At 41.5% G+C, this 17,039-nt stretch overlaps 1 protein-coding gene across 1 annotated transcript in view; it reads left to right on the plus strand.

The window, feature by feature from the left end:
• Nucleotides 1-16,703, plus strand: part of LOC308586434 (cholesterol 24-hydroxylase-like) — a 30,241-nt gene extending 13,538 nt beyond the window's left edge. Inside the window, exons 11-15 of the mRNA XM_081193103.1 lie at nt 874-958; nt 9,308-9,418; nt 10,834-10,922; nt 12,471-12,537; nt 16,521-16,703. Coding sequence (XP_081049229.1) covers nt 874-958; nt 9,308-9,418; nt 10,834-10,922; nt 12,471-12,537; nt 16,521-16,688 — 520 coding nt within the window. The 3' untranslated portion in view covers nt 16,689-16,703. The remainder of the gene's footprint in view (nt 1-873; nt 959-9,307; nt 9,419-10,833; nt 10,923-12,470; nt 12,538-16,520) is intronic.
• Nucleotides 16,704-17,039: the final 336 nt, after the last annotated feature.

Consider the following 17,039-nt stretch of genomic DNA (forward strand, 5'->3'; position numbering starts at 1 on the left):
AGCCTCCGGAACGAATTATGTACTTAACCTGAGGTACCACTGTATCCAGAAACTGGAGAAAGGTAAAGGAGTCAAGGTGGCGCACAGAGTTCTCTTCCTCCCCATTTTATCTTCACAACAGCCCTGTGAGATAGGCTAGGCTGAGAGTGAGTGACTGGCCTATGATCACCTAGTGAGCTTCACGGCTGAGTGAGGATTTGAACCTTGGTCTGCCAGGTTTTAGTCCAACACTCCAACCATTATACCTGTTGCAGCTCCCTTCTCTCTAAATGTGTTGAACTGTGTCCTGGATTGTAACCACCCAGGGCACCTAAACTGGCTGTGATTTGGGAGCAATTATTTCTTATCTTTGGACGAACCAAACCAATATGCATTTTGACTGTGTGAGTGAATTATGGTGCTGCTTAGTCCTAGGAAGGTACTGTATTTTTCGCTCTATAAGACACACTTTTCCCCTCCTAAAAAGTAAGGGGAAATGTGTGTGTTTGTTATGGAGCGAATGCAGGCTGTGCAGCTATCCCTGAAGCCAGAACAGCAGAACATAACCTCTTGCTGTTCTAGCTTCTGGCGTAGCCGCACGAAGCCTCTTCAGGGCAGGGGAAGCCTTCATCCCGCTGCCCTGAAGAGGCTTCGCGCGGCTATCCCAGAAGCCAGAACAGTGATCCGTCTTGCTGTTCTGGCTTCTGGGATTCAGAATTTTTTTTCTTCTTGTTTTCCTCCTCCAAAAACTAGGTGCATCTTATGGTCTGGTGCGTCTTATAGAGCGAAAAATATGGTAAATACAGGTACTTTCAAAGGTAGATGTCTGCCTTTTAGCATAATAAACAATCCACGGACATTTGGGTAAAATTTCTCCTGCATTTCCTTCTTAAGACTTCAGGCTGAAGTGGACGAGGTCGTTGGGGTGAAGAGAGATGTTGCCTATGAAAATCTCGCAGAGCTTAAATACTTATCACAGGTACACTTGGAGAATGCTCTGAAAAGATCCTAGTTGCCCAGCCATTAAAAGTAAGACATTGGTTTTAAGATGAAACTTGAGGCCTTGTTTTAGAGCAAAGAATATCTCAAAGCTCTTTAGCTGTAATATTAACACTGTGAGGGGAAAAAAAATAATAATTATCAGTTTCTCGTAAGGAATTCTCATTGTGCAGAGAAATCTTATCTGCTGCATCAGCCTCCAGAAGAATAAGTGTGATACTGTGATACCTTTTTAACTGTTCAAACACTGGATATGCAATGACTCTAATTCTTCCTGGTCCATCCCTGTAGCAGTAGGGAAGTTCAACTAGTGCACGTAGAAAGTCCCTTAGTGCAGGAGCAGCCAAGATGGTACTCTCCAGATGTTATGGATTACAGGTCATCATTTCATCATCATCATCATTTTTTAATTTCTATACCGTCTTTCTATCTTACAATACTCAAGGCGGTTTACAAGCTGAAGAAAAAAAAAAAAGGAACATCTTATAACAATCTAATGCAATACAGACTTCCGGTCGGCGCCAGCGTTTAATGGCGGTCCTACCTCCGAGCTCCGGAGGAGGACTGCTTCGCGAGTTCGGGTCTTACCCACTACGGCGAGTGGGGGACCCCTAAAATCACAGGCGCGAAAGCCTGTGAACAAGGAGACTCGGTGGGCACCAGAAGCGCCCCCCTTTACTGCGAAAGAGCCTTTTTAAAGGCTCCGGAACGGCATCGGGAGAGCGCGGAGCTGAGAGTCGCAACCCAGCTCGCGAAGCGAAGCCGCGTCGCCATGAACGGAGAGCGTCGATTCCTTCCTGTAAATTGAAACTGGACTAAAAAACCCGTGAGTAAGATTGAACGACCATTTGGAACTTTAAAACTTAAACCCGAAATTTAGCTGAAAACGGGGAAGGTGAAAATTAAGGAAGTCTGCCTTCCCCCGACTGCATGACAGATAAAGCAACGGAACTTTAAAGCTGCATCCGCTTGAAAGCATTTTAGGATTGTTTAAGCCTGACATTGGATATAACTCTCCCCTCCAGCAAGCAGGGCAGAGGGGAGAAAAAGTAATACTAGAAACCTGCGTGATTTACTTAAAAGAGAAAAGTCTTCCACTGTTTTAATCCCCTGAAACGGACTGCCAAATAAGACACCAGGGCAGTGAACTGACTTTTAGAAACTTGTGATAAAGTTACATGGTTGAAGTTTTGCTTGATACAAAGTTTTGGGACTTTGCTGCAACAGTATTTTGGACTGTGGTGACAGAGTAACTACTGGAAAAAAAGTGTTGCAGCATATATATCCAAGTTTCCTGGTTTCTTTGTTCTTTGTCTTTTCGTTTCCTTCACTTGGACATTTTGTTTTGCTCCCCCTAGAGGGTTGTGAAGTAACAGTTGCAGAGTACGGTTTAAGACAGTCGGATTTTCCATTAGGGAATTGTTCCTGTGGGAACGTCCTTGGGACATGAGTGGCCCAGCAGAGGAGATAACTACTAGAGCTAAAGCCAAACAGCAGCAACAGCAACAAAAGAAAAGAGGCTCAATTTCAAGTTTAACTCCGACAGGAGCAGCTGGGCAAGAAAAAGTGACAGCTGCTTCCATGGAGTCAATGACACAGGCGTTACTCAAGATAAATCAATCTTTAGAAACTTTGACAAAGCAGAGTACAGAAAACTCACAAAAATTAACAGAACTAACAGCGAGATTGGACTTGAATACTAAAAGTGTGACATCTAATACAGAATCTATAAACAAGCTGATTGAAGAAAACTCTGCAACACGTAAAATCGCAGAGGACGCCAGAAACATTGCTGGAGAGACACAGGAAAAACTAGAACCGATTGCTAAAAAGGTGTATGAACATGATGCGACCCTGTCTTTGATGGAATTACAGAGAAAGGAGAGAAATCTGAAATTAAGATTAGTTCCCGAAAGTGAAGGGGAGAGCCTTGTGGAGTTCCTCACACAAGAGTTTTCTGACTTTTGGCAGGAAGATCTACAGGAGGAAGAATTCAAGATTACAACAGCATTCAGATTGGGCAGGAGACAGGACAGAAAGACTCCGAGGGATTGTCTGATTACCTTCAGATCCAAGGAAGAAAGGGACAAAATACTGAAACTACATTACCAAAAGGCCTTGGAAATTGAAAATTCTCATATACAAATTTTTAAGGACATCCCTAAATACATTCTTGAGGTGAGAACCTTTTACAAAGATCTGGTCTACCTGCTGAAAAGGAACAACATACTTTTTAGGTGGGAGTTTCCACAGGGACTGTCCTTCACCTATAAGGGAAAGAAAGTCAAGATAAAGACAATTCAGGACAAAGAGAAATTTCTGGAGAAAAACCACGAGGATTTACAGAAGGGAACGGTAGACCCAATTTCAGAGGTAAAAGGAGCGGTAGATATCTCGAATCTATCGTTTGGACTGAATCTACCAACAGAGGAAGAGCAACAACTTGGTGCGGTGGGAGGTGTAATAGTGAAATAGCAAGATGGCCCTGCAATTCCTTAGTTGGAATTGTAATGGGCTAAACATGCCTTTGAAAAGACGGCAAGTTTTTCATATTTTGAAAAGAGAACAATTGGATTTGATTTGTTTACAAGAAACCCATGTGACCAGGATACACAGGAAATTACTTATAAACAAAAGATTAGGACAAGAATTTATTTCATCGGATAAAGTTAAGAAAAGAGGAGTGGTGATTTATGCAAAAGAGAAATTGGCTCCAAAAATGATGTTTAAAGATGAACAAGGAAGATATTTGGCAATTGAAATACAAATACAAGGAGAAAAATTATTAGTTGTTGGAATTTATGCACCAAATGAAGGGAAGGCGGAATTCTTTAAGAAGTTGCATGAAACTCTGATGGACTACTTGGATTATAATGTAGTAATCATGGGAGACATGAATGGTGTGGTTTCTACAAATATGGACAAGGCACAAAGACAGACAATTTCTAAGGAAGGGAGACTTCCGAAGACCTTTTTTGAAATGACTGAAAATATGGACTTGATAGACATTTGGAGAACAAGGAACCCTCTCGAAAGAGAGGGAACCTTCTTCTCTCAAGCAATGATGACCTGGACCAGAATTGATCAAATTTGGATTACTAGTGGACTGGCCCCAAAGATTAAGAAAATAGAAATCTGCCCAAAGACCTGCTCTGACCATAACGCCGTGAAGATGGAAATGAAACCTACAATAACTGGTCAATTTAGATGGAGGATGAATGACACCCTGTTTCGAGATGAGGAGATCTACAGAAAGGCCCAAAAAACCTTAAAGGACTATTTTGAACTAAACCTAAGAACTGATGTAGAAAAAAGAGTGATTTGGGACGCAAGTAAAGCTGTGATGCGAGGATTCCTAATTCAACAAAACTCAGTAAAAAAGAGAAAGCAAAATGAGAAGAAGGAAAAGATCTTGGAAAAGATAAAAGAAGGAGAGAAGAAATTGAGATCAAAACCAAAGTCCCAGGAGATCTTGAGAGAGATTAAACTATATCAGACACAATACATGGAACTGATGAATCAAGAGATTGAGTGGAAGATAAAGCAAATGAGACAAAAGACATTTGAATCTGCGGATAAATGTGGTAAACTTCTGGCCTGGCAATTGAAGAAAAGACAGAAATTAAATACAGTTACAAACCTAGAAGTGGATGGAAAAAACATTTCCAAGCCCAATGAGATTAGAAACTGCTTTTTGAGTTATTTTAAAAGTCTATATTCACAAGGACCGCAGAAGGAAGAGGATATAGAGGAATTCCTTAAAAAATATGGATTACAAAAAATCTCTCATCAGAGCAAGGTGGATCTAAATCAGAGAATAACAGAACAAGAGATAGAGGATGCCATTCAGAACATGCAACTGGGCAAATCTCCAGGACCAGATGGACTGACTTCCAGATACTATAAAGCTTTGAAGGAGTGGTTGGTACAACCATTAAGGGAAGTCTGTAATGAAATCTTAGAGGGGGAAAAGGCGCCAGAATCGTGGAAAGAAGCTTATATTACACTCATACCAAAGACAGAGACTGAAAAGACTCAGCTTAAGAACTACCGTCCAATATCACTACTTAATGTGGATTACAAAATTTTTGCAGACATTTTGGCAAAAAGATTGAAAAGAGTTTTGATGGAGAAGATTCATAAGGACCAAGCTGGCTTTCTCCCAAAAAGACACCTATCAGACAATGTGAGGAATATAATAGACATTTTGGAGTTACTGGAGGTGAATATAAACACTAAGGCTGTGCTGATATTTGTGGACGCGGAGAAAGCCTTTGACAATATTTCTTGGAGTTTTATGAAAAAGAATCTTCATGGGATGGGGGTAGGCCAAGGATTTGAGAATGGTATGGGTGCGATATATTCTGAACAAAAAGCGAAATTGATTGTAAATAACGTGGTAACTGAAGAATTTAAGATAGAAAAAGGGACACGACAAGGGTGCCCAATTTCCCCATTGCTTTTTATATCAGTCCTGGAGGTTTTGCTAAATATGATTAGAGATGACCAGCAAGTTAAAGGTCGGGGCAAAACACTATAAGTTAAGAGCTTTTGCAGATGATTTGGTACTTACCTTACAAGAGCCAGAGGCTAGTACAAAAAGGGTGTTGGAAATAATCCAAGAATTTGGCCAGGTGGCTGGATTCAAATTGAATAAACAAAAGACTAAGGTTTTGGAGAAAAACCTAACAGTTATGGAGAGGGAGAAATTCCAGAATGAAACAGGTCTGACAGTGGTTAAGAAGGTGAAATACCTAGGGGTTTATTTGACATCAAAAAATTTGAACTTGTATAAAGATAACTATGAAAAATGTTGGTCAGAAATCAAAAAGGATCTGGAAACATGGTCAAATTTGAAATTGTCAATGTTAGGCCGAATTGCAGTTATTAAGATGAATGTATTGCCTAGAATGTTATTTTTGTTCCAAACTTTGCAGATCCTTGACAAGATGGATTGTTTCAAGAGGTGGCAGAAAGACATTTCGAAATTTGTCTGGCAGGGCAAAAAGCCCAGAATAAAATTCAAAATATTGACAGATGCAAAAGAAAGAGGGGGATTTGCCCTGCCGGACTTAAAATTGTACTATGAGGCAGCAGCGTTTTGCTGGCTAAAAGAGTGGATGCTCCTCGAGAATACAGATATCTTGGACTTGGAAGGTTTTAATAATGTATTTGGTTGGCATGCATATCTATGGTATGATAAAATCAAAGTGCATAGGGCCTTTAAAAATCATATTGTCAGAAAAGCCTTATATAATGTATGGATAAGATATAAAGATCTGTTGGAAAACAAAACCCCTAGATGGTTGTCACCCTTGGAGGCTAAAGCATTAAAAAAGTTCAATATGGAGGCCGGATGGCCAAAGTATTGGGAAATTTTGGAACAAGAAGGAGATAAATTGAAGTTACAGATTCATGAGAAATTGAAACCCAAGGTACGAGATTGGCTCCATTATTATCAAATAATGGAGGTGTACAAACAAGATAGGAAAATTGGCTTCCAGGTGGAGAAATCAAAATTAGAAACTGAACTGTTAGAACCCAATACTAAGAATTTATCAAGAATGTATAACTTGCTGCTGAAATGGAATACGCAAGATGAAACAGTCAAATCAGCTATGATTAAGTGGGCACAGGACATTGGTCATAACATCATGTTTGCTGACTGGGAATGGTTGTGGAACACCGGGATAAAATTTACGGCATGTAATGCCTTAAAGGAAAATATTATGAAAATGATTTACAGGTGGTACATGACCCCAGTCAAGCTAGCAAAGATTTATCATTTGCCTGACAATAAGTGTTGGAAATGTAAAGAATCTGAAGGTACTTTTTATCACCTTTGGTGGACGTGCCCAAAGATTAAGGCCTTCTGGGAAATGATTTATAACGAAATGAAAAAGGTACTTAAATGTACCTTTCCCAAGAAACCAGAGGCCTTCCTCTTGGGCATTGTCGGCCAATTGGTGCTAAAAGGAGACAGAAATTTTTTTATGTACGCTACAACAGCAGCAAGAGTTCTCATCGCAAAGTATTGGAAGACACAAGACCTACCCACTTTGGAAGAATGGCAGATGAAAGTGATGGACTACATGACACTGGCTGAGATGACCGGCAGAATCCGTGATCGGGGGAAGGAGACGGTGGAAGAAGATTGGAAGAAATTTAAAATTTATCTTAAGGACTATTATAAACTTGATGAACCTTAAAATGTCGAGGCTTTGAGAACGAAAGGGTTACAGCGATATAAGATTAGATTCAAGGAAAGATTAGGAAGACATATTTCTGATAGAACTATTTAAAAGTTGCTGAAAAACTTTGGACATTGGGATGCAGAAAGGGGGGGTATGGGGGAGTCCGAGAAACAAGGTTTATGAAAAGAAGGTTATGAAAATTATACGTGTTTGTATGTCTTTGTTATATGTTTGTATTGTGTTAAAATTTTTTGTAAAACTAATAAAAAATTTATTAAAAAAAAAATCTAATGCAATACAAAAATGTGATAATACTTTAAAATAGGCAACCTACATCAAAAAAGTAACATTCAACAATCATTAGAATAGTATTAAATAATAATAACATATAAAGGTTAAACAGAAATCCACTCAACAGTTACAATAAATAATTTCTAAACTATAATCAATAAAACAACAGCAAGCCACAGTACATAAAATAATACAATACAATACAATACAAATTGAGAAGCAGAGACTAGAGGGTGGGGGAAGGCAGGTGGAAGGAGGCCTTGCCTGACGAAGTCTCTCCCCTCACAGTTCTTTCTCCAGGTCACCAGCCAGTGGTTAGGGATGGTGGGAGGGCGCTGCATTAACTATCTCTTCCTTACATCACATTGCTATGTGGTCCTTTCGTTCAGGCATGATGGACTAAATATGCCTCTGTTACTCATTTCTTGTGCACAGATCTTCTTATTAGGTTGTGCTTCCTTTATGCAGTGGTACCTTGCTTCTCGAACGTAATCTGTTCTGGAAGTCCTTTTGACTCTCGAAATGTTTGAAAACCAAGGCATGGCTTCCGATTGGCTGCAGGAGCTTCCTGCACACAAGCGGAGGCCGTGTCGGACGTTCAGCTTCCGAAAAACATTTGAAAACCGGAACACTTCCAGGTTTTTGGTCTTCAGGAGCCGATTTGTTCGTCAACTAAGCTGTTCGAGAACCAAGATTCCACTGTAAATTCTATAAACTGTTCTGTTCTATATTCTGTTACCATTGCATTTCCCGAGCACTCAGAGAACATTGTTTTGAAGGGGGGGGGGCCCTGCAATCCTTTCCCTTGCACAGCATGCCAGTTTTTGCTGTGTTTGCCATGCCTTCTAATTTTCAGTTTTTAAAGAGCTAGGAGAACTGGCTGTCTCTCCTGGGGACTAGATAACAAACTATTGCTGCTAGTAGGATACTCATACAACAATGAAACGGTAGATGAGGCTCACTTTTTCTGGTTCTGCAAAATGAGCAATCTTGGTCTGCATCCCTGATGAGTGCTTATCTGCGAGTCAGACCCACTGAACACAGGGGCTGCATTTGGCCACAGCATAGCATTCAGAGAGCAAGCCTAGCTTCCCGCTGGGTTCTTGCACTTTCCCCTTCCCTCTCTTCTGGTATGGTAACAAGAACATCAGAAACTTCCATTTCTGGTTTAGATGAACCACAATTCAGTGTGTCATCAGAACGCTAAATACAGCCGTACCTTGGTTTTCAAACAGCCTAGTTCTTGAACGGTTTGGCTCCTGAACGATCAAAACCCAGGAGTGAGTGTTCTGGTTTTCGAACGTTCTTTTGGAAGCTGAATGTCTGATGGGGCTTCCAATTGGCTGTAGGAGCTTCCTACAGCCAATCAGAAGCCACCCTTTGGTTGCCAAACATTTCAGAAGTCAAATAGCCTTCCAGAACAGATTTTGTTTGACTTCTGAGGTACAACTCTGCTGTTTAATCTTTTGAAACTTTAACTGCTCATGGATGTGTTTGAAGAAAAGAGGGAGCAGTCAAACCCAGGGAGATAATTCTTGTAACACTAAACCATGGTTTGCCATTGCCTCCAAAGCAGCTCATTGAGACGTACTTCTGAGTAGGCATGTGTAGCCTTGCGCTGTAGATTTTTTTTTTTTATTCCCCTTCCGCAAGAAAAATACAAAGTAGGAAACTTACACGGGAATTAAGGCTGAGAACAAGTTATTAGTTCAAATAGCCCCAATAAACTTGTGACTGAGCTGAGTTTCTGTGGGAAGAATTCCAGATGAAAACCCAACCCTTCCATTTAACAAATCATGCTAGTTGGTGAAACGAAATAGCTTTTTTTACCTTTACCCTCTTAGGTTCTCAAAGAATCCCTGCGGTTATATCCACCAGCTCCAGGAACTGTCCGCTGGACCGAAAAGGAATGTGTCGTTGAAGGAATCAAAATTCCAGCAGAAACCACTTTAATAGTGAGTCTTGTTTGAAAGCTAACACATTGGAATTCAACATCAAACTTCCCCTGATGTAACTGACTTTTATGTCCAGGGCAATGTATATGCGCTGTGATTCTCTAAGAGGATGAGAAAGCAGCAGAATCCGCTCATGGCTTGTGGTGAGAATGGTGAATGGGGAGAGGGCCTTCTCAGTAGTGGCACCCGCCCTTTGGAACGCCCTCCCATCAGATGTCAAGGAAATAAACAACTATCTGACTTTTAGAAGACATCTGAAGCCAGCCCTCTTTAGGGAAGTTTTTAATGTCTGGTGTTTTGTTGTATTTTTAATATTTTGTTGGAGGCAGCCCAGAGTGGCTGGGGAAACCCAACCAGATGGGTGAAGTATAAATAAGTTGTTGTTGTTTATTATCCTTACTGTGGCAAACCTAGGCAAGAAACATAGTAATATCTCAAAGACTGTACTGAATAATTTCTTGGTTCCTTGCACCTCTCTTGCATCTCTCTGCGATGAATAGTAATAACTGCTGAATAGGGCCATGCGCTAGGGTTGCCATATTCCTAAAAGTAAAATTCCTGAGGCCCACAAAGTTGTTTAGCTTTTTTTTTTTTAAAGGAAACCACCAAAATTATTGAGCTTTCTTGGGGAAACCTCCCCTCCCCCGAGTGATTTTAAGCTTTTGAAGCTGTTTCCACTGCTCCCCCCACCAATGCCATTTTTACACCCAAAAACCAGTCTACCATTCATGACTAAGTTTAAAAAAAAAAGTTACGCAAATCTGCTCCTTAGAATGACTAGCAGAAGCAGAATTAAATTGTGCAAGCTGTAAATTATGTGAAATGCAGGATGACATGCAAATTAACTTACCTCACAATCCTATACATGCCTACCCTGTCAAGTAGAGGAGATTACATATTGCATATAGGATTACAATGTTCATTTCATAATTGATACAGGTTGCAGTATTCGGTTTTTGGATTGTTGCAGAATTTTTCTTCTTCTTTTAATCACAGAACGATTGGTTTTGTACCCCACTTTACCAGGCAAAATTTTCACGCAAAGCAGCTTTTAATGTCTAAAATAACACAATAGTTTAACAAAACAAAGTTAAGCTATAACGAAGCAATGAAATATTAAAAAGCGGGGGGGGGGAGGCACTAACTGATAATGTATGCTAGGAAATGTGTACTTAGTGGGGGTGTTCAGTGTGATCACTTATAGTTATTATTAAATGCTTTTAATATTTCTTTGCTCACAGTTAAGTTGCCTTGAGCCCTTTAGGAATAAGGTGATGCATGTTCTGTGCAGGACTAATCGGGGAAAGGAACCAGGACTTGATTAAAATACTGTATGCATTTGCCTCTAACTTTGAACAACCAATGTTTTTGAAGAGTCATATATACAAATGTAAACTGCTCTGTTCCCTTGGCAGTTCAGCAGCTATGTCATGGGACGTATGGAAAGGTTTTTCAAGGATCCGCTGGTCTTTGATCCTGAGCGATTTAGCAAAGACCAGCCAAGGTGAGCCCCTTTGTTATTTCTTCTAACAAAAATATGTGGTGACTGTCATTGAGACATACTGCTAATTCTTACGATTTTCAGAGGGCTTGAAGAAAATATCAGAATGTTTTGAACGCCAAACATGACATTAGGCCAGGTATTGGAAGTGTCTGCCGGGTAGGGGTGTAGGAAGGCATCCATTTCTATTGCAACCCATCTTCATTGTTGTGGCAGTTTGCCCTCCTAGGTGTGTGACATCATACTGGGTTCAGAAGGAAAGGGTTAACTAAGTGTAAAATGACTAACCAATGGGAACCCAAGGGGAGGAGTTAGGGTGGTTGAGAAGTCAGTCTGGAGTTAGAGAAGAGATGGAGAGGTTAAGTCTGTGGGCTGGGCTAGTCTGATGTGAGAGAGTGAGAGAATTTGTTAAGAGGAGTCAGTCAAACAGTTGATATAATCAGTCATAAGGTATTAGGAAGGTATAGGCCAGTACAGAAACTAAAGTTAAGATACTGACAGGATTATTTTATGAGAAACCATAAACTTGTTAATGTTTATAACATAAACTTGTTTATTTGGTTCAAGTTTAACGACTGTCTGGACTCAGTGTTTTACCCGAGAGTAACGGGTTGGTGGCAGCGGGGAAGCGAGCACAGTGGTGGCACAGGGATCAATAGACCATTAAATATCCGGGGACCCTGTGTGATTATCACAGTTGTGTTCAGTGCTGTCTCCAGTCTGCTGCAGTTTGTCATGTGATTTAAAAACTTACATTATTCACCTCGCTGTCTGCTGCGGTGGAATTTCACGTTGTTAATTACGTTATTCCATCCCATTCATTTTGGTGCAAAGGAAATGCAATGCACACAGAGAACCAATCATAATCGATTGCATACCACTTGCAGACTGAAAACAACAGCAACAGTGAATATTGATTGTATTTGCTGGATTGATTTCCATTTGGCACGTGGAACGAATAAGCAAACATCAAATTCTCCTGTGTCTGTACCACCAGACTATAAAATTTTCTGCCACGTGTCGGACTTTTTGGATCTTTTCCCTTACTTGTGATAAAGACTTAAGAGTTTCCAGTAAATGGCAACATTCACAAAATTATTTCAGTTATTTCGGGTTGCTATGTGACCAGGGATAGAAACAGGCTTGGCTTCTTTCTGTGCTTTTTAACAGCAGCTTGATCTGTAGAAATTAATCGACAGAGCTTTTTTGGGCGTAAGCAGAAATCAGGAAGTGACCATGACTATTGTCAACCTGCTATTAAATACAACACCTAAATGGGAAGGTTCAGTCATAAAGCAAGGTCCCTGGTTCAGTCCTCAGCATTTCCAGTTTGGGCTGGGAAATATTCCCTCCCTGAACCCCTGAAGATCTGCTGTCAGCCAGTGTAGACAATATTGAGCTAGATGGACCAATATCTGACTTTGTATAAACACCTTACTGTGTTCCTATGTTCATTAGCAGCTGTAATATATGCTGTTGCTTAGAAGGAAGCCTTTCTGGTGTTTTCAAAACCATCTTATTCTTGTCTGTCTTGTTTTTGTGATGGTTTAGGCCCTCCTTTTGCTATTTCCCATTTTCCCTGGGACCTCGTTCCTGTATTGGGCAGATATTTGCACTGGTAAGTAAAGCAGTCCACTGGTCAAGTGATGCAGAAGATAGGTCCCTTTGTTTGAATTGCATCCCCTCCTCTTCTGCTTTTATGGAGTCCTACTTACTGCTGCGGGAGGTGGGTGGCGCTGTGGGTTAAATCACAGAGCCTAGGACTTGCCGATCAGAAGGTCAGCGGTTCTAATCCCTGCGACGGGGTGAGCTCCCATTCCTCGGTCCCTGCTCCTGCCAACCTAGCAGTTCAAAAGCACGTCAAAGTGCAAGTAGATAAATAGGTACTGCTCCGGCAGGAAGGTAAATGGCGTTTCCGTGCGCTGCTCTGGTTCACCAGAAGCGGCTTAGTCATGCTGGCCACATGACCTGGAAGCTGTACGCCGGCTCCCTCTGCCAATAAAGCAAGATGAGCACCGCAACCCCAGAGTCGGTCACGACTGGACCTAAATGGTCAGGGGTCCCTTTACCTTTTTACTACTGCTGCAGGCAGGAGTGGAAGCTGAGTTAAGGTACTAGTGGAGTAATAAGATGGGAGACCCAGTGGCGATCTCAAGGATGCCTAAAAGTTTTAAGCTGAAGAAGCACCATTTTATAAAGCAAAGATGAAGAACCTGTAGCCCACCCCCACCCCCCGGTGTCGCTGGACTTCGACTCCCATCAACACGATCCAGCATGGCCAAAGCCATGGTTTCGGAAGCTGGTGTCACGGTCCAGTTCATGGGCAATCGAAGTCCCGGCTGGGGACATCGGGACCGGGGGCAAGATGGCGGGGTGGGAGCAGAAACGGGAGTCCAGAAGCCAGGAGTCAGGAAGCCAAGAGTCCAAGGGTCAGAGAGCTGGGAGTCAAGAAGCCAAGGGTCCAAGGGTCAGGAAGCAAGGAGTCACAAAGGCAGGGGTCCACGGAGCAAGGAGTCAAGGAACCAACTGCAGCAAGGCAGGGAACGTGTTGCTGTGGCAAAGAGCTGAAGGGAAATGCTGACCTTATATCCCTTCCCAGCTCTTGCCACCAGGTGCTGTGAGTTATCAACCGGCCTCACCTGTGAGGCCTTGCCTCTTCAGAACAAACTTAGGAAGGCCTCAGTCGTGGTCACAGGGCCTGGCTCCTGCACACACCCTTGACAGCTGGCTTCTTTCAACAACCCATAGTTAAGATCAACCACAGTTTAGGGTTCCAAACAGAATGCTAAATGATCAGCTTCCAAACTGATGGAGAAGAGAAGGGAGCATGTGAGTTCAAGGCTTACTTAGGCTCATTCTGGTCATTCTAAACTATGGTTTTAACATGTGGATGGGGGACCTCAGGCCCGAGAGCTGAAAGCAGCCCATCAAGCCCTTCTATCTAACCCCTGAACAAGTGGCTGACGGCTGACTTGCACATGTAGTTTTTAAGAGCAAGGTGTCTCCCCAATCTGGCATGCACTCTGGGAGCAATGTACTCAGTCTAGGAACTTCATAGTCACTGTGGTTTGGGATTTGTGCAATCAGGGTGTAAGCAGTGAGGAAATAGCAATATACTGGGAAATGGGTGTGAGCAATGTAGGGATCTAAGGATTTCTTAAAACAAGAAACTGTGTACAGTACAAAATTGTGTAAATTGAAGGAGCTCCTGAAATATGCTCTAGGAAGGCTCCGATTTAATTTGGATTGCAAAATACATTATTAATTAAACACGCTACAGTTGTGGGAAGCAATAATAATAATAATAATAATAATAATAATAATAATAATAATAATAATACAGTGACATCTTACTTTGTGGGAAATTGTGTTAGCGCATAATTGGGAATTGGTAGGTTTTGTTATAAGGATGACCTTGTGGTGATTATACACCTAAAGTTGGCAATTTTGGGGGAATGATAACTGAGACAAATCAGACGTGTTAATTGTGCAGTTACCATTCCCCCCCCCCCCCCGCATTTGAACAAACCATACTAGGTTTGCTTTTTATTTTTAGAAGGTCCTGCAAGCACTTATGTGCTAAAGATGTGGGGTATTTAATGTTTAAACCATCAATAACAAGTATACAATGTTAAATTAGAACAAGAAATGGTAAGGGTTAAGATTCCACAGAAACAGTGAGTGCTTTTTCAAGTTGAGATGATATGATGAATGTCACCTTACATTTTAAAAAGCAAAAATAGCCATGCTGGTTCATAAGTAAAAGTGGTCAATACCTTTATTAGGATCAACAAAAATGTCACAAAATAGTGGCATGGCTTCATGTTCTCCAAAACGCTTAGAATCAGGTAGAATTTCCACTAAATTCCAGCTCCATTTTTCTCAGTAATCTTTGCAACCACAGCTTTAATTCAAATGCATTTTTAAAAAACTTATTTCCAATTTATTTATACAGTGGTACCTCTGGTTACGAACTTAATTCGTTCTGGAGGTCCGTTCTTAACCTGAAACCGTTCTTAACCTGAGGTACCACTTTAGCTAATGGGGCCTCCCGCTGCTACCGCGCTGCCGCTGCATAATTCTGTTCTCACCCTGAGGTAAAGTTCTTAACTCGAGGTACTACTTCCAGGTTAGCGGAGTCTGTAACCCGAGGTTTTTGTAACCCGAGGTACCACTGTACACTGCTTTTCACCACAAATGGTCACAAAGTGGTTTTCCACTACCAACAATAAAACTATCCATCCATCAAAATAACACAAGTGTTCAAAACCAAAATCACAGGTTAAAAACACATTCAGAAAGTCGACATGGCACAACTTGCTTAAAACACCCACTGATGCAGAAGGAGGAGGAGGCATGTCTGATCTCAGCTTAGGATGCAGGGCCACAGAATTGGGCCCACAACACTGACTGCACACTGGATACAAGCTTTGCATCTGAGCCATGGGAAACCACTAACAGAGACTGTCCTGAAAATCTCAGATGGGGAAAGAGATATAAGGTATTAAGGAATCCAGCTGGCACCGTAAAGAAAGAATTCAGAGTGTGCTTAGAGCGCGTTCCTGGTCCTTCCTTCCTGAAGTTGAATTGTTAGGCATCACATGACATCAGGTGGTCAACAGTGCAGAGAGTACCTTGGTTCTCAAACCTAATCCGTTCTGGAAGTCCATTCCAAAACCAAAGCATTCCAAAACCAAGGCGCGTTTTCCCATAGAAAGTAATGCAAAATGGATTAATCTGTTCCAGACTTTTAAAAACAAGCCTTAAAACAGCAATTTAACATGAATTTTACTAATGAGACCATTGATCCATAAAATGAAAGCAATAATCAATGTACTGAACTATAAAATAAATAAGACAGTATTGTAGATGATATAAATAAAAATTATTCTTTCCCCTTACCTGCACCAATGATAGTCATTGTTTGGATGCGGGGGGGGGGGGTTGTTATCCATTTCCGCAATCATACAATCAATCAATCAATCAATCAATCACTCGCTTAACTGGGTTCCACACAGTCACAAAAACAAATTAACCGAAAAAGCTTCAAAAACAAAAGCGCCAAACTTAATCTGTTCTGGAAGTCTGTTTGACTTCCAAAATGTTCAAAAACCAAGGCGCAGCTTCTGATTGGTGCAGGCACCCTGGAAACAATATCCGGCTTCCAAAAAACATTTGAAAACAAGAACACTTACTTCCGGGTTTTTGGCATTTGGGAACCAAGGCGTTTGAGAACCAAGGTACCACTGTACTGGATTGGGGCTGCCGGTTGCATCCTGATTTCAGGTTTAACTCTCTGTATTGTGGTCCAGGAGGATTTCAAGGCAAGTGTTCTCTAACCCCGTGTGTCCAGAGAATATATAGATATATTTGAGCACTAATTTGAGCAAGGGGGAGAGTCTTGCTGCTCTCAGTAGGTGGTGGCAGTCAGTATTAGCTGGTAAGCTTCCCTTATTGACCACCTGGGGAGAAGGGCTTGTGAAGGGACCACAAGAATGTCACGCAGAGTCACTTGGAAGGACAGGATGAAAATGCAATAAAATTAAACACACTGAGCTCACTATTCTATTTTGGTTTTGTTTGCATTTTTGCTTATAACAGATGGAGGCTAAAGTGGTGATGGCCAAGTTCCTGCAGCGGTTTGAATTCCAGCTGGTCCCGCCTCAGAGCTTTAAGATTCAGGACACAGGAACACTGATGCCATTGGATGGCGTGGTGTGTCGGCTGAAGCCACGCCGTCAGATGGGCGGGGAAGGAAATACTTACTAGAATGTGTTTAAAAGTGCACATGTGTTTAAAAGTTTGAAATCAAAGGTGTGGGGCTTTGCGAGTGCCGCCAATCAGTTGATCTGGTGCTTGCCAAGAGCACAAAGCTTTGTAGATGCCAATGATCTTCTTGGACCCCCTCATCTCTAAAATGTGGATTTTACAACCCTAACCGAACAGTGTAAGACACCACAATAACTGTTGCAGTGCACTTTACAAGCTGCAGCCAGTTTCCTAGTCATTTTTGCACTTTTTTGTAATCGTATAAAATTAGCCGAGAACACTTTTTAAGTTGATGGGTAGTGGTGGTTTTCCTTTGGCCGCAGATCACCTTCTGCTGTAAACTTTTCAGAG

The sequence above is a fragment of the Podarcis bocagei genome (assembly GCF_964188305.1).
Source record: "Podarcis bocagei genome assembly, chromosome: 1".
NCBI classification, from domain to species: Eukaryota; Metazoa; Chordata; class Lepidosauria; order Squamata; family Lacertidae; genus Podarcis; species Podarcis bocagei.